General features: G+C 38.5%; 1 protein-coding gene across 1 annotated transcript; it reads left to right on the top strand.

Moving 5' to 3' along the window:
* Positions 1-1514: 1514 nt before the first annotated feature.
* frmd6 (FERM domain containing 6) lies at positions 1515-25149 on the top strand. Its single transcript, XM_017464002.3, has 14 exons — positions 1515-1668; positions 15501-15775; positions 16847-16937; positions 17058-17137; positions 17333-17409; positions 17567-17753; positions 17885-18040; positions 18433-18498; positions 18830-18898; positions 19994-20168; positions 20795-21103; positions 21344-21475; positions 21961-22052; positions 22164-25149. The coding sequence occupies exons 2-14, from the start codon at positions 15677-15679 to the stop codon at positions 22446-22448; spliced, it is 1818 nt and encodes a 605-aa protein (XP_017319491.1). The 5' UTR covers positions 1515-1668; positions 15501-15676; the 3' UTR covers positions 22449-25149.
* The last annotated feature ends 100 nt before the right edge of the window (positions 25150-25249 follow it).

The following is a 25249-nucleotide window of genomic DNA, read 5'->3' as shown; positions in this document are numbered from 1 at the left end:
TACAACTTCATACAAAGTGCACTCCAACCACTTCACCCTCATTCAAATCTGAGATTGGGTCTCTCACATTTGCTAATTGATGAGACTCTACCATCATTTGGATTAGGTTTAGTATACTACATTCACCGACCACTTTATTAGAAATATCTGTACACCTGCACATTCATGCAATTATCCAGTCAACCAATAATGTGGCTGCAGTGCAATGCGTAAAACTGTGGTCAAGAGCTGCATTTAAAAAGGGTAAACAACGGTGCAAAAGAATGGAATGAAAAGCAAAAATCATCCAGTGGGCAGCAGGAAACATCTTGCTGATGAGAGAGACCAGAGGACAATGACCAGTCCGGTTTGAACTGACAGGAAAGCTATGGTAACTCAAATAACCCTTACAACTATGGTGAGCCATAGAGAATAGCATCTCAGAACACACCTGTCAAACCTTGAGGAGGATAAGCAACAACAACTGAAGACCACACTGGGTTCTCTCATCCGCCAAGAACATGAGTCTGAGACCACAGTGGGCACAGGATTACCAAAATTGGGCAGTTGAAAATTTAAAAAATGCCAGGCGGTGTTTTCAGCTTCAACTGTGTCCTCTTTCAAGAAGGCGGATCTCCCATAGGACTCGGCTGACTGAATGTTTTTTTGTTTTATGCACCATTCTGTGTGAACTCAAGATAATGGTGTGCGTGAAAATCCCAGCAATTTCTGAAATACTCAAACCAACCCATTTGACACCAATCACCATGCCACAGTCAAAGTCACTGAGAACACATTTCCCCCATTATTATATGAACACTAAGGGAAGCTCTTCATATGTATATGTGGAATTTTATCCATAGCTCTGCTTCCTCATGACTGGTTGATTAGATAACTGCATGAATGCGCAGGGGCACGTGTTCCTATAAAAGTGGCCGATGTGTGTATACATTAGTACATTATACTTAGTGCAACCAGATCCCATGAGACACTGGTAGGAAACTGAGAAACCCAACCACATAATCCTCAATAGGTTGCACTAAGTATATTTAACATCAGCAACGTTTGGCCAACAATCCAAGCCAACAGAGCAAAGCCTGCTATTTAAGCGTGAGGGTGATTAAATTATTATTATTTTTTTTATTGATTCTGTTTTTAAGCGAACGGTGACACGCAATCAATTAATCAATTCCTCCCTTTCCCCCGCAGTTTTCCGAGCTTACACTGCTCTTGTACGAAAGGCGCCATGTCTCCCCAAAATCCGCGCTGCGCTGCTCCATTCGGGACGAAAGGAATGACAAGCAGCCGTGGACTCTACCACACTGCGCTATTTGGGGGAGGAATGAAGAGTGCTCACATGGTGGTGTTGCCTTTTAATATGCTTAACAAAAGCACATAACAAAACGATCTCATTATTTGAGGACCACAAATTGAAATATAGTCTAAGATTCCGTCCCGGTATTCCCGGTCAATATTGTTGTCACCCTACCCATGCGGACTTGGTACATTCCGCTCAGCAGCTCCACATGTATCGTAACTTGTTACCTCTCCAGAGCTCACAGTGCCCTTCCTCACCCCTGATGTGTTACTGTTCTGCGTAAAGAAAAAGCGACAGTGTTTGGGCTCGCTTTGGATTATAGCTGATAAAGCACAGTTACGGAATTTGCTACAGAAAAACAGGAGAAAAGGGTGAGTTTTAACACTGCTGGATGTCAGTATATCTATTATACTATTTACTGTGCCTTTGCAGTATGTGTAATGGGGGAGAGGGGTGGGGGGCAGCCTGAGCGACGCTGGAACAGTTGTTTCCCCACATCTGAACATTCAACGTGGCAGTGTTTAGACTCCACTGCGTACACGTTTATTAAAAGGGAATACGTTTTGGCACCATTTAACTCTTTAGGTGAGTCAGTCTGAGCATCTTCTTGATGCAGTAACAAACCCAAGGCTAATTCTGTCTTAACGTCAGTCCACGAGTGGGTCTGGACTGGATCAGTTAACCGACACTTTCCAGGCAAATGTGTCTCCACACAAATGTGGCCTTTTGAGCTGGTAGACTTGGGGATTTCTTGTGAAACCGAGTCCACTGGTTTTCAACGTGCACTCCAAAGTTGCATTGTTTGTGCCTGTTTAAGAAAACCAGTCTGTCTTCTCTTGGAAACGTGAGACGCGTCGTGTGCTGTTGGCTCTCTACACCTGCGCGGCTCTGCTCCACATCCGCTATCAAACTCTCCAGTTTATTTATAATGGGATACATTCAGGAAATTCTCCAGCTGCCGTCCGGTCGCGCGCGCTCTGGGTTTTTATATATTTATTTTATAGCCGGTTCGGATATTGACCTTTTACGTTGTTGTGGTTGTTGTTGTTGTTGTTGTTGTTGTTGTGTTAATGTCATGTTAAACCACAATTGGACCTCCCAGCAGAAGAGGTTTAGTTCTTGTTTGTTCTCCAATCATCACTTTTTAAATGATTGTTCTGGCACAAAACAACATTTCACGTTGCTGTCCTGTATCTCATTCTGGGTGTTCACGGTTCATGATTCGGCTTTAGATATAATCTCTAGGTTGTGTCTCGTCCTGTACAGCCAAACGGCTTCAGGATTCAGGAATGTTCACCATTTCCTCCTGAAATCCAAACACCAACACTTAACAAATAGAAATCTCAACACTGCTCTCTGTAGGCCCTCATGTCTTTCATCTTAGTCATTTTTTTGTGTGTTTTCACTATAAACACATTTCCATTTACATGTGGGTGAGTTTCTAAGAATGCCAGAAAAGCTTGTTTTGTTTTGTTTCTTGAAAAGGTTCCTGGGTCCAGCCCTTGTTACAGCTGTTTAACCATTACAGTTATTAGAATTAAACTGTGACAGCCTCATCATGTCAACATCCCTGGTTTCCTAGGGTTTTTTCCTTCTTCAAAGCTGAGTCTGTTTTGCTGAACACTTGATTTGTTTTGCTGGATTGAAAATGTTGTTCTCAACATCAACTCGAGTTGGGATATCCTGAATTTAACTTTATACTCTGCAATCAAATTGCAGTAATGAATTTTTCCTTGTTGGTCATCACAGCCTAATGGGGTGAGTGCTAATTGGGATTGGAACGGTAAGATATTAGTGATGCATTTGTTGTGTTTTAAGTAGCCTGAGAGCATTATGATCTTTACTATAGCATGTGGAGGATCTCTCTGTCTCAGGGAGTCTTTGAGTGTGTTGTCTTTTTAGGAAACATTGGAGAAGTAGTGTGTAATTTTAGATTAACTGTATTGACTAAAGAAGCAGTGTTATGTCTGTCATGAGAGAAATAGCACAAACCTTTGCTCAGTGATTTAACCTTGACATTACATTGCTGTGTGAGTGTAGTGCACCCTGACATGTTTGTGTGAGAAAAAAGGTTGATTGTATACATGTTAGGTTACAATTAAATTGAAGTTGTTAGTATCAATTCAGTTCAGTACATGGCTGTAGGTGTAGTATATTCTATGTATGTTTGTGTTCTCAAGTGTATGTGGTGTTATACTTTGCCTGAAGAGAAGCTGGAATACCATATCTGTTATACTATGTGAAAGTTTCTGTAATGTTAGATTGTGTGTGTGTGTGTGTGTGTGTGTGTGTGTGTGTGTGTGTGTGTGCGCGCACACTATGATATCCACCTGTGTAAGAAACTATGGAGGAAATGGGTCATTCCCTGTCCCTCCTCCTGTTTTCCTCTCTCTCTCTCTCTCTCTCTCTCTCTCTCTCTTACATTTTTTTCAGCCACAGGATGTTTTTCTTTGTGGCACAGGCCTTCTTTTGTTTTTGAAAAGTCTTTGTGTGTGAATATGTATATGTGCACATGCATGCATCACGTGTATATGTTTGGTCATTATGTCTCATCTGACAAGACATCTTAAGCCCACCAGTGTTTAAAAAAAACACGTGCAGATTTGGACCAATCACGTAGCTTGTATGGGGTGATGGGGATTTAAACCAACACAGGCTGTGTTTAGCTCAAATGGAGCGTAACAAACTGTTTTGTGACTGGTGTTTCAGAATGTGGCACTGTGGCACTATGATTTTCTAGATGTTTGATTTCACTATGTAGATACAAGTATGTTTAAACGTTTTACCATATGTAGTCCTGTAAAGAGACCCAAGGGTTGTCAGTGTACCATAATAAGATGAATAATTTTCATCTTTAAAATGAGATTCATCTTTGTTAAAGTGTAACAGGATTAATAGTATCATACTGTTTAACTGAATGGCAGTACATATGAACATATTATATATCACTAATATTACACTTTGGGCATAAACTAAGCAGCCTCAGAAGTAAGCACTTAAAACACTTTTAATCTTCATAAGATGGATTTTGAAATTAAAGCTCACTGTAGTCACTGATATTGTTTCTCAGGATCCATAAAAAAGAATCTGTGTATATCAATGGCTAAATGCTACTGTTTAAAACATTGCATTTAACCTTATGGCAGCATTCCTTCATCCACTAATCAGTTTTGAGAAGAAGAAATAAGCTCCCTCATGAGCGGAGTTTAATGCTATCCCTGCTATAACTCGCCTCTGTTTTCCAGTCACGCAGAGTCACCTGTGTCGAATTAAGTCTTACTTTAGACATTGACTGTAACAAGTTCATTCTCGCTGTGTGATTGGTTAAGAGAGTCATTTTGGTTGGTAGGTTTAAGACTGGTGTTTAAGTTGCCACATTTGTTATTGCTAATAGCATGTGTATTGCATGTCTGAACTGAAAGCCAAACAGGAAGTCTTCTGATCACCTAACAAAAAAAGGAAGGCATGGCTGTTACTGCTATCCTGTTATCCTGCCGCATGACTGGAGAAGCAACTCTGAAACTTCCGAGTTGACTAAAGCTTGTGAAACAGAATTAAAAGATAGTGCAAGAAAATAGGAAGAAAATATTGCAAATATATACTGTACAAGCAAGGGATCAGCAAATCTAACAAACACTGCTTATTTCTCCAGCTCTGTCATGCTGTTTTTATTAATATATAAATTGTTTAGCTGCAGTTCCACACTTCAGGTAAGAACTGCAGCTAAACAATTTATATATTAATATCTTACTTCAGGTAAGACATCTAGTGTACTGGAAGAGGTTTAATACAATTACAGGAATATCTACTGTTTTAACATTAACTCGGGATGGGCCCTATTATGATGTGTAATTGATGTAACGATAAGCTATGCCATAATAGAAACAATGCTTTTCTTAGAATATTGTGGGTATCCTGACCCAACCCTACTGTTACTCAGAGTAATGAGTGACGGTTTGGATATTAAAGTCTGTTTTTATACAAATTGTGTAATTTTCCTCAATTTCACTGTTAAATATTTATATTTTTTGTAAGTACATTCGTGTATCCTGTATATGCCTTTTGGTGGCACTTTTAAGGTTGAAAGCTGTATCAGTGTGTAATTTACCAGGAAAAAAATGTGCTGCTTGAAGCTGGTCTGTCTTGTTTCTTTTTAATCACATGGTATTTACGGTTGTATCTTTTTCATGTTGATAAGCTAAGTGCTGTAGTGGGAATGTCTAAGATGGTGTGTGTAGATTTGTGGATTTTTTAATAATTAAAAAAAAAAAATTGGGGGGGGGCCTCCTCGGCTGTTTGGGAGGAGAACCACAGGGTGTCATTTATGGCTTGCTCGTTGTATCGAATCATGTTGAGACATGTTGATTCAACTTGCACGTTATTTCTATTTTTCCTCCTCCCTCTCTCTTTCTCTCACCCGCTCTCTCTTTGCTGTCTACTGCACATGGTTGCCAGATGTCTTGGTATTAAGTCACGAGTTCATACTTGGCTGCTTTATTGTTACCAGAAGAGGTGGGAGAGCTGCGACTTAAATGTCCAAAATAGGCAGTCTCATCTGTGGTACTGGTTTCCCTATGTGTTCACTGTGGTTAAGCAGAAAGTTAACAATGAAAATTCACATTGCTGACTGCACATTTAGTAATGTGGATATATACAGAACTGCAGTGAGTAAATGTTGTGCTCATTTGTCGGTTTCTTAAGCAGGGGTTTAAAATTAAGTCTTTAGCTCAAATATAATTTTTTTTTATTGAATCCATGTTGACACAACCTACGCAGTCTTTATTTAATGTGCTGAACAATGCTTAACTGCACATTGCAAGGTGATTGTTCACATCATATGTTTGTCTGAATTGTGTTTCACTCGCAGCCAATATGAGTCAGTCAGAAGTTTCCACTTGTGAATTCTTGGCTCCTGTCAGAATTGAGACATAAACTTCACAAATATTTGTCAGTGTGTAGTCAGAAAAAAAAGCCAGCAAGGAATAGAAATTGCAATCAGGAAGGTTTGTCCACTGTTTTGATGCAAGGATAGGGACAGGTATAATAGCTTTCTACATACAGTACATTATAGGAGATCAGTGGAGGATAAATGATTAATTGATGCATGCTTAATGTCATTAATTAACTCATGTTTAATAATCGATTCATCCTGGCCAAGGTCATGGTGGATAGGAAGCCTGTAAACACTGGGCATGAGTTGAGAATACACCTTTGATGGGGTACCTGTCCAAATTTGATGGGATACCTATCCAGATTCAAGGAATCTGGTCAAATCTTGGTGTGTAAAGGGCAAGGCTTTTGGCCTTAATCCAACAATTTGAGAACAACATTCCCCCAAAGACAAATCGGTAGGATTTTGGGCATTTCACCTTTTACAGTGCACAATATAATTAAAAGATTCAAGCAATCCAGTCAAATCTCTGTGTATAAAGGGCAAGGATGAAAACCACTTCTGAATGCGTGTGATCTCTGATCCCTCAAACATCACGGTGTTAAAAACCGTCATGAGACTGTAATGGATATCCTGACATGGGCTCGGGAATACTTTGGTAAATCTTTCAGTCAACACCATTCACTGCTGTTTTGTGGTCCGACAAGTCAACATTTCAAATAGTTTTTGGAAAAACAGCTGTCGTGTTCTCTGGGCCAAAGAGGAAAAGGACCATCCAAGCTGTTATCAGCATCAGGTCCAAAAGCCAGCGTCTATCATGGTATGGCGGTGTGTCAGTGCCCAAGGCGTGTGCTACTTGCACATCTGTAAGGGTACCATTAATGCAGAAAAGAAATGTACACATTTTGGAGCAAAATATGTTGCCATCCAGAGCAGGACAAGGCCAAACCACATTCTGCCTGGATTACAAGTGCATGGTTGCGTAAGCAGAGAGTTCGGGTGCTAGCATGGCCTGCCTGCAGTCCTGACCTGTCTCTGATTGAGAATGTGTGGCGCATTATGAAGCACAAAATAAGTCAACGAAGGCCCCGTACCATTGTGCAGATGAATAAAAGCATAATGGATGAATGGGGGAAAATTCCTCTTGCTAAACTTAACCAATTGGTGTATTCAGTGCCAAAACACTTAATAAGTGTTATTAAAAGATGATGTCACACCATGCTAAACAGTCGACTGTCCCCACTTTTTTGGAGTGTGTTGCAGACATCAGAATTGACATGAGTGTATATTTTCACAAATAAATTAAATTCACAAAGTAAAACATTAAAAAAGGTGTTAATAATGTGTTTTCCATATAGTACAGAGTGAATTGAAGTTTCAAATGACTCTTTCAGTTTGTTTGTTTTTTTACAATTTCCATACTGTCCCAACTTTCTCTGAATTGGGGTTGTAAAATAGGAGTAAGACACAAAAGAGACACATCAGAGATAGACAGACTGTGAAAGATTGGACAGTTGCAGTGTAGAAGGAAGCTAAATAAGCAATAATCAGAGAAAATACAATGAGTGGGACATAAACCTGAGAAATACAGCCACACCAATAGCAGAATGTAAATTAAGAACAGGAAAAGCCTCAATAAGAGAAAGCACTTCAGGAACCCGATGAAACAAATTCTGCTAGAGTTATTAGTATTGGCTAACACCAGTCATATACTGACTTCCTTACAGACACCAAGCCCCAAGTCATAAAACAAGTTCAGGTCATTTGAAACATCAAGGATGTTATAGCAGCAAGTTTTAAGAGAGTGTTCAGTGCAAGATCTTACAAGATGCAAGATCCATGTGTCTGCAAATATCAGCCCAAATACTGATCAGTGTCAGATTGGTGCATTCCTTTATTGTTCTTTGATAGTTCTTTATACAGATACACTATCTCTCACCAGTATCTGGTGTCAAATCGCTTACTTTTTCCACTGCAAAAATGTTGACAGTTGGATCACTGTTGATCTTAAATGATGGCGCTTGGGAGTGAGATCATTTCATCCGCAAAGCAGTTTAAGACTACAGTTTTAAAGATGAGAACAGTGTAGGGGTTTGAATATTTTTGCTGCAAACAGTTAAATATTATTTTTGGAGAAAACAAAATCACAGTCTGGAATCAACAGCCTGCAGGGGTGGCTGGCCATCAGGAAGTTCAAGAATTTTCCCAGTGGGCCTCTCCATTTTCCTCAATATAGACCAGACAGTTTTTGCTTGCTTTCATTTATTTTTTATTTATTGTGATTGAGAGACTGTGGAAAGGTGATCGGGAGACTTTGTGAGAAAAGAAGAACAGCTTAATTAGCAGATTCAGCAAAATGTAATAAATAAATAACTAACTAAGTAAATAAATAAATAAATAAATTTCACTTTTATGTTCCAAATCTGGGAGAGCAGCATTGAGAGAGCACATATTTAGGGGTATAGCCTAGCTAGGTTAGCTTCAAGTCAAGCTTCAAGCAACAAATCTTAAATTTACATTGTTTTATCTCTAAGCATTGTTTTGGTGAGATGACCCTTTGATACTACAGTGAACACCATATTCCGTACAGCACATGCATACTCTATATTGGTGCCACACTTTTATTTTTATTTTTTTATTTATTTATTTTAGGTCTGGTGTTAGTAATTGGAGCACTACTGCTACCTGATGAAATCTAATTTTGAACTCTGCATTAGATCATTTACATTCTTTACCAATTAGGCAAGTCTGTGTTTTATTAAAGAAACTATTAAACAAGTCCACAAAATTTGCTGAATAATTTTTAACGTTTAGCATATTGTTTGTTGGATTTCTGTTGTTCATGTGAAAGTGGGTGTTACTTAAATTAAATATAGAAGTTATGTCTAAAGCAAATTCCCAGGCTGATTTTTGTTCCCAGTCCACCTCAGGTCTGATGAGTAAACTCACTTACTGGGAATTGCAACAAACGAGGGACTACATTCCTAATGCAAACAAAGCTTTGTATATCCTGCTGCATGTTCAGAATAAACCAAAACAATAAAGGCATGTGGCTAATTGTCATCTTGTGCATAATTGTTAAACAATGTCTTTATGCTGGTATACATGAAGAATTTGTATTCACACTTGTGGAAAAATATAAAAAAAAATATACTCTCAAAGCCAAAAGTAAAACTTTGAAGATAACTGAAGACTCTCTTCAATCATTTGAATTTTTGTGCTGTGTTACAAAACTCCTAGTTCTGATTATGTAACGATTAGGCCTTCAAACTGCTGGAAACCTGGAACAATTCTTAAAGGTCGGTGGTTCCTAGAACCATCACTGGCTTTGGTACTAGCAGCGATGTTTGTGGAAAGGGCATAAAGCATAGCACAGACCCCAGAAATGTGAGTCAGTGCTGGAATCGCTTGGTCCACAGAGCAACAGAGGAAAAGACAGGATGAATGAGGCCAGTAGGAGGTGGAAGGAAACATAGTGAACCACAGGTCTTTAGATTGCTTACATAGCCAAGTTGTGTGTCAGCTGCTTAGACCTAAGGACCTCTTTCCACTGCACAAAGTAGTGGAACCTTTTTTTTTGCAACAAATTATATGGTTCAATTATGGGGGTTTTTTTGTACCCATTTTTGAATGTGCAGTGGAAAACATTTGATAACAAAATAACACAACCGCTATCATGGATGCTTTTACACATTCTTTCTAGCTATGTGCTAGAAGGCTACCTAGCGTCAGCACAGCTTTCTAGTAGGGTTCCTTATTTTGGACACATTGAATGCAGCATTGCATGTTTCTATTCTGAATTAGATGCTGCCAAAGCTTCTCTTTAAGTTAAAATGCTGAGCCATGAGAACATGTAGGCTATTGAGGTTACCGAGCCAAAGTGTGATGGCGTTTTAGGAAAAGTGCCTTGTCTGTTTACTCAGTAAAATATCCTAGAGCTGGGAGATTTACATAAATTAGGTGTATGTTCAGATCATACAAACATGTGAAATCTTTTAACCAACAGTTTTAGGTTAACAGTGGGATCAGACTCACATTTCTAGAGAGATTTTATTGGAAACGAAGAAAAAAAATTGATCTGTTCATGATTCTTCAGCACCGTTAATCAGATAAAATGAAACCATGTTTGAGAAGTATCCAGGGAAACTTATCTTCATCTGTGTTGTTGGCACAGCATGATGATTTCAGTGCCAGTTTTAGTGACAATTTTAAAAACTTGTGTTTGACTCTCATCTGTGTGTGACTGAGCATCTGACTGCACTGCTGCTTGTAGTAACATGTAGGGCTTTGGCAAGGTTGACTGTTCTCAGGATGAAGGTAAGGGTTCTTCTCAAATTGTGTAGACACAAAATGAGCAGTGTTATTAATAATGGAATAATTACTGTATATGTAAATGCAAATACATAGCTGTTTTTTGCATTTCTTTTAACATCGCATGATGCTTTGTGTAATGCTGTTGTGTTAATCAGATAGTAGAGTAAGATGTAACTGAACAATTTAAGCAATAGACAAAGACTAATGGATTTGGCTGGTTTAAAAAAAGCCTGGTGTTTGGAGGTTGAAAGAGCTGGGTTTTATTTGTGGGCTGAGCCAATTTCTCTGACTCCTTGAAAAAAAGCGGGAGTTCCCATTACTATAACAAACCCGGAATATCTGTGATTTATTAGGCTACTTATGGAGGAGTATCGGAGATGGTCAGTGGTCAGAGTGCTTGTGGGAAATAACAGAAGCTTTACTGATCTGTCTGGCATCATACATTAGTCTTGTTCAGCTTTAGCTGTTTTATTTAGTACTGACCTGAGTAAGCTTTTTGACATAACAGATTTTTACATATAGTCCACAAGACACAATAATGACTGAATTTACATAAATTAACCAGTTCAAAAGTTTACATATCCTTGATTCTTAATACTGTGTGTTTTTACCTGGATGATCAATGACTGTTTTAGGGTTTGTGGTAGTTATTAACAGTTATTGACATAAGTCACTTGTTTGTCCTGAACAGTTAAACTGCCCACTGTTCCTCCAGGCCCTGCACATTCTTTGCTTTTCCAGTATCTTTTGCATATTTGTAATGTAAATTTTTTAACAGGATGATTGGTGTAAATTGGTATTATTTGGTCTTCTGAGAAACATATAAATATCTTATGTAGCTTCAGAAGGGCAGTACTAAATGAAAAAAATAAGATCTTTAAACAAAATAATAACAATTTACAACAGTCGTTGATCATCCAGGTGGCAACACACAGTATTAAGAGTCAAGCGTATGTAAACTTTTCAACTGGTTCATTTATGTAAATTCAGTTACTATTGTGTCTTGTGGACTATATGTAAAATCTGTTATGTGAAATAGCTTATTCAGGGCAGTACTTAGTATAAAACAAAATGCAATTTTAATGATTCCTCCTTTTTTCAGTTATTAACATTTTACAGATTCTGCAAGGGGTTTGTAAATTTATGAGCACAACTGTTGACAGTAGTAAGTATTTCATTAAGCATTCATTATTTTCTGTATTATATAGAAAATATCTTGTGTAGCAGTCAACCAATATGTTTTCTTTTTTTTTTTTTCAGCCGATGCTGATGCCGATATCTAGAAATCAATGTAGCCGATTGGCTGATATTGGGCCGATATAACACAAATTTAATTATAATAAATGCGACATACAGAAAATTGGTGAAACTAAATTAACCTTTATTGTGCATATTATTTTTGTAATACACTCTGTCACGTCCACATGACAAAAGATGTATATTTTTACCATTACGTGCTTGGTTAGTAGCATGTAGCTTAGCATCAAAAAAGATCGGACCACATAAAAAGGTACATTCCACATATTGCATTAATCGTGGATAATTAAATATGGCGCACATGGATTTAAAATCTAGGTATTCAAACCTCAGGTCTCATCCAGCTCACCAGACCCAGCTTTCATTTGAGGATAAACAGGCTTTTGAATCCACAGGATAACAGTGTCTTATGTAAAAGTTACTGAAGATGACAAACGTGTCTGAGGAAGAACCAGTTTATGATTTATGATTGTTTTGATTGATTTATGATTTATGATTGATTGTGAGATAAAATGTTTTCAGTTTTGCTTGAATTTGTTTATTGCATGTCTGTGTCCCTGTGGGAACTCACCATGAGCTTGTTTGCTACCGCCCGGCTGCAGATCTGACTTCTCACGGCACTGTTTGAATAAGACTTTGTTTCATGCCGGAGTGTTATTGTGTGTAACATAATGTCAAATTAAAAAGTGAACAATGACTGGTAATTCTACTGTCTGTCAGACACTCGCTTCCTGTCTGAATGGCCGTTTTTTTTTAGCCAGAATAAGGAAGAATGTGCTTATGCACTATATGGCATCAAAGGTCTGGCTTGTTGTATATCGGCCGAATGAGAAGATTTATCGGCCGATGTCTATAATTAAAAAATGGCATATATATCGGTCGATCACTACTCTTGTTTACTTGTTCCTCTAAGATAAAGTAACTTTGCTCTTTGTTGGTCTTTATAGTGTTTAATGAAAATTTGCTGTTCTCATGTTCATACAATGGAATGCAATTCAGTCAAATTATACTCTGTAAATAAAGTTCCCGGCTTGTGACACAGTATGTAGCATTGCCACCTCACAGCTCCATGGTCCCCAGTTTGATACTGAGCTTGGGTTACTGTCTGTGTGGAGTTTTGCACGTTCTCCTTGTGTCCATGTTGGTCTGTCGCTAGTTTGCTTCCACCTCCAAAAAACATGCCAGTAGGTGAATGAGTATGAAAATGTGAGTGTGCATGGTGCCATGGTGTTATGGACCAGCGTCTTGTCCAGGGTGTATTCATGCCTAACATCACCGGGGTAGCCTCTGGAACCACAGTGACCCTGAACAGGATAAAGCAGTTATTGAAAATGGTTGAATGAACAGAGTTATCATAGCTGTATCTTAAAATTTTTTTACTAATTTGATGACTGTATGAACAAATGTGATGAACTAAGAAGACCCAGATACTATATTTGTGAACAAAGAAATTGTGCTGTGATTTGGTGCTTTTTGTGGTAACTTGTTCTAAAACCATTAAGGAATGTGAGGGGTTGTATCGGACGTAAGCAACATTGCTGACTGGCCATCAATGCAGGACACACTTCAAAAACTGCAAGTAGCAGCTGGCTTAGTTTGTCAGCAGTCTTAAAAGTGTGAATATGTATTGCATTTAGTAAACAAAGATAAATCAAGCACTGTTACTATCTGTATATGCAGTCTTGGCAATACTGGCCAGATAAAACATGGGTAATATAAAACAACCCCAATTCCAAAAAAGTTGGGACAGTATGAAAAATGCAAAAAAAAACTAAGTCATTTGAAAATTCAGTTCACCCTGTACTATATTGAAAACATATTACTTGATGTTTTACTTTGTGAATTTAATTTATTTGTGAAGATATACACTCATTTCAAATCTGATGACTGCACACACTCCAAAAAAGCTTGGGACAATCGACTGTTTACCACTGTGTAACATCACCTTTTTTTTAAATAACACGTATTAAGCGTTTGTGCGCTGAATACACCAGTTGGTTAAGTTTAGCAAGCGAAATTTTCCTCCATTCATCCATTATGCATTTCTTCAGCTGTGCAACTGTACGGGGCCTTCATTGCCTTGTTTTGTACTTCATAATGCGTCACACATTGTCAATCAGAGACGGGTCAGGACTGCAGGCAGGCCATGATAGCACCTGAACTCTCTGCTTACACAACCATGCGCTTGTAATCCGGGCAGAATGTGGTTTGTCGTTGTCTTGCTCTGGATGGCAGCATATGTTGCTCCAAAATGTGTACATATCTTTCTGTATTAATGGTGCACTCACAGATGTGCAAGTAACCCATGCCATGGGCACTGACACACCTCCATACCATGACAGATGCTGGCTTTTGGACCTGATACGATTCCACTGTGCTACTGTCCATCTCAGATGAGACCGAGCCCAGAGAAGTTGGCGGCGCTTCTGGACAATGTTGATGTATGGCTTCTGCTTTGCACAGTAAAGCCTTAACTTGTGTCTGTGGATGCAGCAGTGAATGGTGTTGACTGACAAAGGTTTGCGAAAGTATTCCCGAGCCCATGTCAGGATATCCATTACAGATTCATGACGTAACATCTGAGGGATTGGAGATCAAGCACATCCAGAAGTGGTTTTCGGCCTTTCCCTTCATGCACCGAGATTTGACCGGATTCCTTGAACCTTTTTATTATATTGTGCACTGTAGAAGCTGAAATGTCCAAAACCAAATACATTGTCTTTGTATATTTTTTGTTTAAATATAATTCAAAGTACTTTTACAAATCACTCCTCTTTGTTGTTATTAGCATTTTCCATACTGTCCCAACTTTTTCGGAATTGGGGTTGTATTATTTTGTATGTTACTGTAAGCTAGCATAGTCTTGTGAAGCAGCCGCATGTATTTTGTATATGCAAGTTGTGTGTTCAGAATCAAAGGCACGCATTGTTGGAATGAGAAGCAGATGTTGGGTTGGAATTCTCCTGACTGCAGCAGTTCTCTCTCGTATTCACTCTCTCCTTCGCTTTCTCTCTCATAGCTTTCCCCACATTGACACTCATCTCAGTCATTTTCCCCACTTCCTCCATCTATTATTTTCCTATTTTTACCGTTAACTATCAGTGATAACTTCCCCAATATCTCTCTTCAACCGAAACATCCTACGTAATTTGATTACGTGTTATTCACACCTACTTAGTTTTTCCAAGTAATACTTCCTGGCCATGGTGTCGCTCAGATGTCATGAACTTGTTAGAATATGTGTGTGTGTAATTTTCCTATTGAAGCTAAATGCTAAGAAGTAAAAGGACCATCTATGTGTTTTGCCACGTTGTCAGAATGGCTGCATAGTAGGAAGTGACTCAGGCTTAGTCCATTTCAGAACTGCTGCCCCTTCTTTTCTCAGTCTCCCTTTCAATATTTTTCTTTCATGCAGTGTGATGTCTTTTCCAAGAAAGTCATCTGCAATCAATTAAATAACATAGAACTTGCAGAATACCTTTTTTATGTGTATATAAATATGAAACTGTCTTTTACTGTGTATGTCAGTGAGGTTGGTGTCTGGGAGGACAGATGTTCAGATTGTCCCCAGCAAGTGAAACATTGTTTACTGATGAGATCAGAGCAGCAGGACAAAATGTGTGTGCCTGTGATGTGTGTAGCAACAGTATTTTGAACTGCATTTACAAAAAAATTAGTCTCTTTATTTGTTTAACCTCTCGGTCTTTCTTTCTTTCTTTCTTTCTTTCTCTCTTTCTCTAGGGCGTGGATGTGTCCTGAACCAGTTACGTGTATTTGTGTGTGAGAAAGAGAAAGACTGTCTGTCCGTGTATGTGTGAATTTACCAGACCCAGTACAGTGAGAGTGTACGCGTGAGGGCACTCTTGGGGGCGGAGCTCCACAAAGGGGCAGAGTTTCCAGGAGGAAGCCAGACAAACATGAGCAAATTGACGTTCCACAACAACAAGACCATGCAGGATCGCCGTTGTGTGTGTGTGTTTCTCCCAAACGATGAAACACTCAACGTCATTGTCAGTGTAAGTTAACCACAATTCCAAAGCACTCACTCATACAGTGATTTGCCACTTCCTGATGTTTTTCTACTGGAATATTCCAGTTTTCCCCAGTTCCAGATGTTATAATTATACATGGGCACTTTGCTGAAGAATCTGAACTGATCAAGAGTCAAAACATTTGTATAAATTAAATGGGTGGATATTTTTGTGACTTTACTGCAACTTAATTATTTACAAAAGGATAAAGGATATCATGGTAGAGGAATCAAAAGGGATGTATATACTTTAATGACAAAAGAACTAAACAAAATAGTATCACAGCTGAAATTACAGTACTCCCAACAGCACAGAACTTACCCTGTTGAAACGCCTGTGAGCTGAACCAATATCATGGCATCAAACAGAGATTTCAGCAATGGCAGTAGAAGTGTATGTTATTTGGATGAAATGCAGATAGGGCAGGTCTCAGCACAAAAGATGGGTTTAGGAATTCACACACACCTCAGCATACAAACCCAAAGCACTGTGTCTTTTTTTCTTTTGCTTCAAAGTGTTTTTTTTTGTTTGATGTATGCTGCCTGTTTTAGTAGCTGATCATCTCTACTAACATCTGTTGCTAAGTTATAGGACAAGTCACGGGTGTGATAGTGATGAGCTTTAAGACAACTCGTGTCCGATGTTCATCGAATACATTAGTGAATCTAGAATATATTATCTTAGATACCAAATACTCAGTATTGGATCAGTGCTTCCCCTATTGCTGGATCACTGATTGATTAAAAACATTTCCAATTAATCAGTAACATTATATTCATGGGAGATAAGGTTTTGCAATTTTTTTTTTACTACTATGGATATTATGATTCGATGTAATGTGCATAACCAGCTCATTATGTAAAATAGGACTAGTCTTTCCTATGTCACTGTTTGATGTGTTTTAACTGTTTGTCAAAATCTTTGTCAAACAATGTCTGGACAGCCCTTATACAAAATTTGTAGCTTCCATATGGGTCACTATTATTTACATGTGCTGCTTATAGGCTAAGATGTTTTCCTGTATTGATTAATGGATGGTTTTCCTCTCAACATCAGGTGAAAACCTTATGCCAGGAATTGTTGGAGCAGGTGTGTGATCTGCTACGACTGAAGGACTGTCACCTATTTGGGCTCAGCGTTGTTCAGAGTAAGACTTTCACATGTTCAGACATTTCTCTGTGTGTGTTAGATTATTTTATTAATACATGTCTGTCTTTATGTGGGTGAATTGAAAATGTATTTGACACATGATGTCTTCTTTTTTCAGATAATGAGCACATCTATATGGAACTGGGACAAAAGCTGTCCAAATACTGCCCAAAGGAGTGGAAACGAGAAGCCAGCAAGGTAACACAAAGAGCACACTTGCATAACGCTCAATGTGCCCTATGGCTATGCTCAGGAATCACTTTAGTAAAAGGCATTTGAGTTCACATTAACTAGTGCTTAACTAAGCAAAACCACTTTAGGGTACTTTGAAAAGTACCTTTAATTCTGAATACTGAGTTAAAGCTGATTCATGTCAATGTTTGTTTAACATAGGGAATTGATCAGTTTGGGCCTCCGATGATTGTGCACTTCAGAGCTCAATACTATGTGGAGAATGGCAGAATTATCAGGTATGTATATATTTTTTATACATTTTTTTGCATGTATATTTTTACATATTAGAAAGTTGTTTATAAATATGTTGTTTCTTTCTTCCTGTTTATAAATATGTAGTCTTCTGCAATGCACACATCGTGCACACTAACATTTAAATTCTGTCTCGCTCAGTGATCGTATGGCAAGGTATTATTATTACTGGCACTTGAGGAAGCAAGTGCTGCAGTCCCAATGTGTCCAGCGGGAGGAGGCCTATTTCTTGCTAGCTGCTTTTGCTCTTCAGGCTGACCTGGGAAACTACAAACGGAACAAACACTTTAGCTCCTACTTCCAGCCTGAGTCCTACTTTCCTTCCTGGGTGAGTACTGAAGCCCTCCTGTACCCTAATGATAGGACTCTGTCTACCACTGTATGATGTAGACAAATTGAGAGGACTTCACTCACTCACTCTTTCTCTGTCTCTATCCATCCATCTATCTCTCTCTCTAGGTGATCACTAAGAGGGGGAGAGACTACATTCTGCGGCATATTCCCAACATGCATAAGGAACAGTTTGCTCTCACCGCATCAGAGGCTCAGTTGAGATACATAAAACAAGCAGCACTCCTAGATGACGTCACTGTCCACTACTACTGCCTCTATAAGGTCAGAGAGGAGGTGTTAATGTGTGCATGTATATGACTGTAAGTGAGGCTATATCACTGGGAGATCTAGAGCTGTCACAGCTATCTGTGGCCAGGAGTCCGAGAGAGCATCACTTTCCCTGCTCTCTGGGTGGGTGAGATGGTGTTATTCTCTCCCCTGTCAATCAGAGCGACAATAACCAATCATGGGAGTTTGTGAGCTCATGTATGTGGAATATGGAAGCTAGCGCTTATCTTTTTTTCCTCATATTCACCCTCTCTGGTTGTAGTTATGTGATTGGGAGAGCTTGCTAGTAGGTGGGAATTGGAAACTGATCACAATTGGGAGAAAATGGGGTAAAATAATTTTTTTTTTTAAAAAAATCAATAACCTGATGAAAAATTATCTTTCAGGATAAGAAAGAAGTGGAGGCATCTTTAACACTGGGGCTTACGCTGCGTGGTATCCAGATCTTTCAGGTGTGTGTGTGTGTGTGTGTGTGTGTGTGTGTGTGTGTGTGTGTGTTTTAATATCTCTTTGACCCCTGCAGTTTGATGGATATAAAAGCTAGAATTTTCACTCTCAATATTACTAGCCCTTCCTCTTGTATTAAAGCAGAGCAGGCAGCACGAAGCAGTGCTTGTTTTAAATGAAGGTCTTTTACATTTCTTGCAATAACAGATATTTAGGCAGCCTAATTTACATGCAAATATCAACTGTTCACATTTTGTTAACAGCAAAACTGCATTGTTTCAGAAAAATGTATTGATCTTTGATGATTGACAGACTGATAATTTTGTTGTTCTTTAGAATGTTGGCAGTGTTCGGCAGCTTCTGTATGATTTCCCCTGGACCAATGTGGGCAAACTTGTATTTGTGGTGAGTACTATAACAAGAGCATAAAAATCCACAAAGCCTCTTAATTTGAAATGTCATTTAACGAATAATGAAGCTTTATTTTATTTATTTGACATTAATATACGCACAAGTCTACTTCATACATAGTTATACAAAATAACATACAGAAAGTTTTGACATCATGATATTATTGACTACGTTTACATGGACAGCAGTAATCTAATTATTGACCTTACTCTGAGTAAGATAATATTGTCATTAAGGTGTTTACATGAGTCGCTTTTAGAATACTCCTCTCAAGTACCCGTTTTACATGTCATAGAACATAATTAGATTAACGGCACATGTCATCACCGCATCACCGCACCATGCAGTCCAACGTCCCTCCAGAATTTCACGTATTAACATACAGTTCGTCTTTGTTATGGTACCGTATATAGTTTTGGGTGTTTTTATTTTAAATTTTTACAAACGCTCCCAGTGCGGTTAATTATTTGTCTAGCTATACGTGCTAATAGACGACTGCTTGAAGCCATGGGCTGCGTCCCAAACCGTGCGCTTACCTACTATATAGTAGCCGAGATACATGTATTTCTCCTACTACAGGCCTATAGTAGGCAAGTACGCGGTTTGGGATGCAGCCGTGCTCTCTTTTTTGCCGAAAATGGTTGAGCACTGCTGTGTGTGTATGTGTCCTGTCGCAAAATGCAGTGAAAACTCTCACACAACGTTAATAATTTGATTAAGGTGTTTACATGTCTGTAATACACGTTGATAATGCGACTAAAACAGGAGTACTCCACATGTTTTAATTCGATTTGTGTTTACTACAAGTATGACCTTAATCGGATTAAGGTAATTAAAAATTGCTGTTTCCATGGTAGTTTCTTAATCAGAGTATTGTCCTAATCAGGTTAATAGTGGATTATTGTTGTCCATATAAACGCACTGAGTATTTGTTTTGTTGTCCATGTAAACGCACTGACTGATGGTCATATGGTCTTAATCGGGTTAATAGTGTATTATTGTTGTCCATGTAAACGTACTGACTGATAAAATTCTACCGGTGTGCTCTTTTTTTTTTTTTTTCTCTCTCTCACACTCTCTCTCTTTCAGGGGAAGAGGTTTGAGATCTTGCCCGACGGCTTGCCCTCTGCCAGAAAGCTAACTTATTACACTGGCTGTCCGCTGCGTTCCCGCCATCTCCTACAGTTGCTTAGCAACAGCCACCGCCTTTACATGAACCTTCAGCCTGTGCTTAAGCAAGTCCGACGCCTGGAGGAGAACGAAGGTATTTCCTTGTGTGTGTGTGTTAATGCTTTTACAATGCCAACATTTTGATCACAATACCACATTAGCAATAAAGCAATACTGGGGTAGGAAAAAATTTTAAAAAGTGATAATAAATAATATAAATAAAAAACACTACAGAACATATAACAGTAATGTCTTTTGAATTTTTCTTTAGCATCAAAATATTTTGGATGGATTCAGATTTTTACATATTTACCTTCTATTACATTATATTGTTTACCCACTTTACTGTGTGTTTCTATAGACTATCCATGGTGGTTTTGTAGGCTTTACTAAATTTACTGAAACTGATTATCATATTTGTATTGGCTGTTTTTTTGCTTGGCTTTAACTAGGCTAACAATCATGAGGGTTTTTTTCTCTCTTTCTATTCTTTGATTATGTCTTGGTTGTCCTAGGTTCAAGGGAGGCCTTAAAAGTTCTGACGCATTTCTAGATTATTTATATCACTATGTATGTCATTCCACTTTAATATAACTAAACTACTAACAAAATACAACTAACGGGACTCATATTATCCATAACAAACAACAAAAATAAACTGAATTTTGTCTTTTAAGTGATATGATCCTGAAAATTAGGCTATATGTGCATGTTTTGTAGAGAAGAAGCAGTACCGGGAGTCATATATAAGTGATGCACTGGAGTTGGACATGGAGCAGCTGGAGCAGCGATCTCGTGCCAGTGGCAGCAGCATGGGCAGTGTTTCACGCCAAAAACGTTTCTCTCGTCACTCCACAACCAGCCACAGCAGCTCGCACACGTCAGGCATCGAAACTGACAGCTTCCGTACACCAGCACACACCCCACACCGGCCACTCCGCTCACACTCCTCCTCCAACACCAGCCATGCCAGCACACACACCTCCGGCATTGAGAGCAGCGGCAAGGAGAGAGGCCTGGATGATGATGGTATGAATCACACACCAACAGACTCTAGTTTTTCTAGCTATTTATTAGCCTATACATTTGTCCATCTGCCTATTTTAAAAAAATTCAATTAGTTCCTGAAATAGTGGTGTGTAAAGTGGTGTGCCACTCGGCAGCTAAGCAGATGTATTTGTGGAGCGCCACTGAATATGCAAAGCCAAAGCATTGTAATCTGCACGCTCAATTTAGTAGTATATCTGTTTACCATTTGTGTTTCTGCAGAGATTGAGATGTTGGTTGATGACCCTAAAGACTATGAAGAACTCACTGATTTAGCATTGGAGCTCAGTCAAGACCTCTGCATTCACATCACTGAGGACATGCTAACATCGGCACAAAGCAATGGCTATTCGGGTACAAATACTCACATGCACAAGCCTGATTTCCAAAAATTATAATTGTGTTAAAATTTGAATCATTAGCTTTTAATTTAAGTGATGCAAGTGTGAATTTTCATGTTGCAGTGGTAGAAAAAACTTACACCTAGCTCTGGCACTAACTGGCAGAGTGTCTACACATGCGCAATGTGTTAAAACACATTATAATTATACATTGGGCGAAGCTGCTACATGAAATTATGATTATTCAAAATGCATCAAACCATAACAACACTAGTGTTGGAAATATAAATACATAAGAGTTAATCTAAGGTGCCCCTACTTCTGTTTGGATTTTATTGTGATCTTAATCAGGTAAAAGGTGGTAAAAGTTTATTCAAGAAAGAGGGGGTACTTTGTAGTTTACTTATTCAAGTAAAGTTCAGTGTATGATAGTCTTTAATTCTCTACAGAATTTTGACGTAGTACTTAATAATGTTGATGGTGTTGATGTGCGTCCAGGCTTAGTTGTGAAGGAAGTAAGCTCATCAACATCGAGTTCGTCTGAGACCGTGGTGAAGATGAAAGGCCAAAGCATTGAATCACTCCCTCAGGTCACACTCTCATTTACACTCCAACACACTAGCATCTTGAAATCTTGCATACTTTAATTTTTTAAATTAGATTCTTATTTGTTATGTTTTTGTTGTGAATTTGTTATTCAGATGGTGTCTGGCAGGAAGTCTCAGAACTCCACAGACCGGCACAGCCAATCACTGGATGATGTCCGTCTGTACCAGAGGAATTCCCCGGAGTGGGTGGAGCCATGTCAGGACTCCGCCCACAGTTACACATTTGGTTGTGTGGAGGAGCTTAGCAATGGTTACCAGGGAGTTGTGGAACAGCGGGCTGGTATCTGTGATGACCAACACCCTTTTCCCATCAAAAGAACCAACAAGTACTTCTCCCTAGACCTGACCGCAGAGGAGGTGCCTGAGTTTGTGGTGTGAAGTGGGGAGGATAATCAAAAGAAAGAAAAAAAATTTAAAAACATGACTGAGGACATTTATTGTTGTGTGTGCATGGATGCATGTGTGCGTGTGTGTGTTCATGCGTGCATGTGTGTGTGCATGCTTGTGTATATGAGAAAGAGAGTGTAAGGATCATAATGTAAAGAAGCTGCTGAACTTCGGACAAGAAAGGGAAACTGCATCAGTCTGTCTCAGCTGCTTTAGCAAAACATAAACTCCTCTACTTGTTTGTGTGTGTGTGTGTGTGTGTGTGTGTGTGTGTGTGTGTGTGTGTGTGTGTGTGTGTGTGTGTGTAGAAGTTTCATTTCATGTTCATTGTGTTGGGCTTTTCTAGGACACACATTTTGTTTTTACTCTATGACACTAGAAGCACAGTACGAGTCTGTGAGTGTATTAGTGTCTTTCTGTGAGTGCTTATGTGTTTTTGATCATGCTATATGAGCTATTAACCAAAGATGAGCAGTCCTCAGTGTTCAATAAGCAACTGAACATACAAGCCATATCATAATACATAATGGGCAGAAATGGTACTAGTATGTATTTACATTACCAAGCAACGTTTAGACACATTAGATGCATATTTTTGATTGTCTTAAAAATAATATGAATAATGCTTATGGTTAAATCTGGTTTCTAAGACAAATGTAAATAGTGTTTTAAAAAAAGTTAATGCCCTTGTATGCTTCTATTTGTGAATCAGAATATATATATTTTAGTAAGTTTTTTTGTTTGTTTGTTTCTTTGGGGTAAACCCTTTCCCCAAACAAGTAGTTTTCATTTAGAATATTGAAAAGGCAACCAACAAGTGCTTGGCTTATCTGGGAATGTTATACCTCCTGGGTGAAGCTTATACATGATTAAACTGGTTAAGAAGATGCCAAGAGTGTGCAAAACATTATCAGGAATACTGTTACATTTTTTTTTATATAGTTTTGATTTGTTTTCTGGCCATTGCATAATTCCATAGGTGTTATTAGATAATCATTAACATAGTTTTATATTGTAAAAACTATGTTATGGTGTCCAAACTGTTGACAGGTGTGTGTGTGTGTGTGTGTGTGTGTGTGTGTGTGTGTGTGTGTGTGTGTGTGTGTGTGATGTGTCTGTAATGTATGTATTGTGGTGCTGGCTGCTCTAATTGAACCAGCTGTGCCTTTGTTACACTATGCAAGTTTGAGACCCTGTTACAGGGAGTATCCCAAGTCTCTCATCTGTGCACCAAGTACCCCTATGCCAAGGAAACGGTTACTGTCTGGGTGGTCACTCTCAGTGACGCTTGAGCAGTTTCTGCTCTAATGTTCAACCAAACCAAGTTGTGGTGCGTTGCACAGATGCAATCATAATTTTGTCTTCTTTAATCCTCTCCAAAATAACCAAACCACAGGTTTCTTGTGTTTTATACCTGAAAGGGCAGAATATTGATGTTATACATATAGAATAAAAAACTGGTGGAGTCCTCCAACAACAAACATGGCACACCATAAATTGGTGTTTACACTGACCAAAGCTGTAAAGTGGAAAAGTATGGGGATGGAAAAATGGCCAGAGCTGGAGTTCTATGAACAGTGGTGTTAGAGTGGGACGGATCATTAAAAAAAGCCAAATTGGGGTTTTCCAAGACGTTGCAGCCCATGTATAAACCCACCATCCAGACCGCTCCTGCTAATCTATATTTACCATAAGACCATATGCTTTATGTTTGTCTTTTTTGCTAAGTGTTGGTGATGTGTCTTGAATTATTTTTGTAAACTGGAACTTTTTATTTTCTAAGTATTTTGTTATACTGTTGTTGTCATAAAAGTGGGAGCCATGTCTTTTTGTTACGTTTTTGTTTGCAACGTGTGTCAGTATTACTCTTGAATGGAGGTCAGTATTAGAAATCCCTGTTCTCCCACTTTAACCAGTGTGCTTGTGTGTATGTGTTTATTCTCAGTATGAAATTATTCAGTAACCTATAATCAGTAACATATCAATAACTAATGAAGATTTTTATATGCTTCAGATGAACTTGTGAGATATCAAATGTCAATGTCAAACTTAAAGCTGCATTGTGGTCCATCCTGTGTGCTCAGAAAAAAAAACAAAAAAAAACCTGGATTTCTTTCACAGTTTCTCTTTTCTGGGTCATCAGCAGCACGTTTAAATTGTCTCATGCATGTGGGTAGCTATTCCGGTCCATGTGCAGTCTTTTCCATCATATTGCACCATGGTCATTTCCTTCAGACTTGCAATCGCATTAATATTTCACATTACTAAAGAGTAATTATACATGTCTCCCTCTTTGTATTTCTGACAACTAACAGTTGTTAACACAGCAATCAATATTGTAAATGTTTTGATAATATATATGGTCATATTATTTAGTTACTAAAACTGCAGTTTGACAGTTATGTGAAATGGAACAAAAACATCTCAAACTCATTCGTCATTTTAGAAGCAAACATTGGACTGAAACAGGCTTACCAATAATGTCCACCTTTATTCCAAACCCTTTTAATTTGTCTGTCTGCAGTTATTAAAGTCCTTTCTATGAAAGGAAATGCCCTAAAAATGTTATTTTTCACCTTCTTTTTGTAAACCCTGTTAACTGATGCTTATGTTCCCGTAATGAAGTGTGGTGCGTGTCTTGCAGGTACTGATGTCCTCTCATGTACGCAATAAAAGGTACCTTTGCAAGAAATCTGTAGTCTTTTGTGGTTTTGGTATTTCTTGTGGTTTAGTTATATTGTCATGTTTGTCAATTAATTAATTTCATCCTGACCTCAAATAAATGTCATCTT

Source organism: Ictalurus punctatus, chromosome 3 (assembly GCF_001660625.3).
Source record: "Ictalurus punctatus breed USDA103 chromosome 3, Coco_2.0, whole genome shotgun sequence".
In the NCBI taxonomy this organism is placed as follows: domain Eukaryota; kingdom Metazoa; phylum Chordata; class Actinopteri; order Siluriformes; family Ictaluridae; genus Ictalurus; species Ictalurus punctatus.
This window is presented reverse-complemented; position numbering and strand designations above follow the sequence as displayed.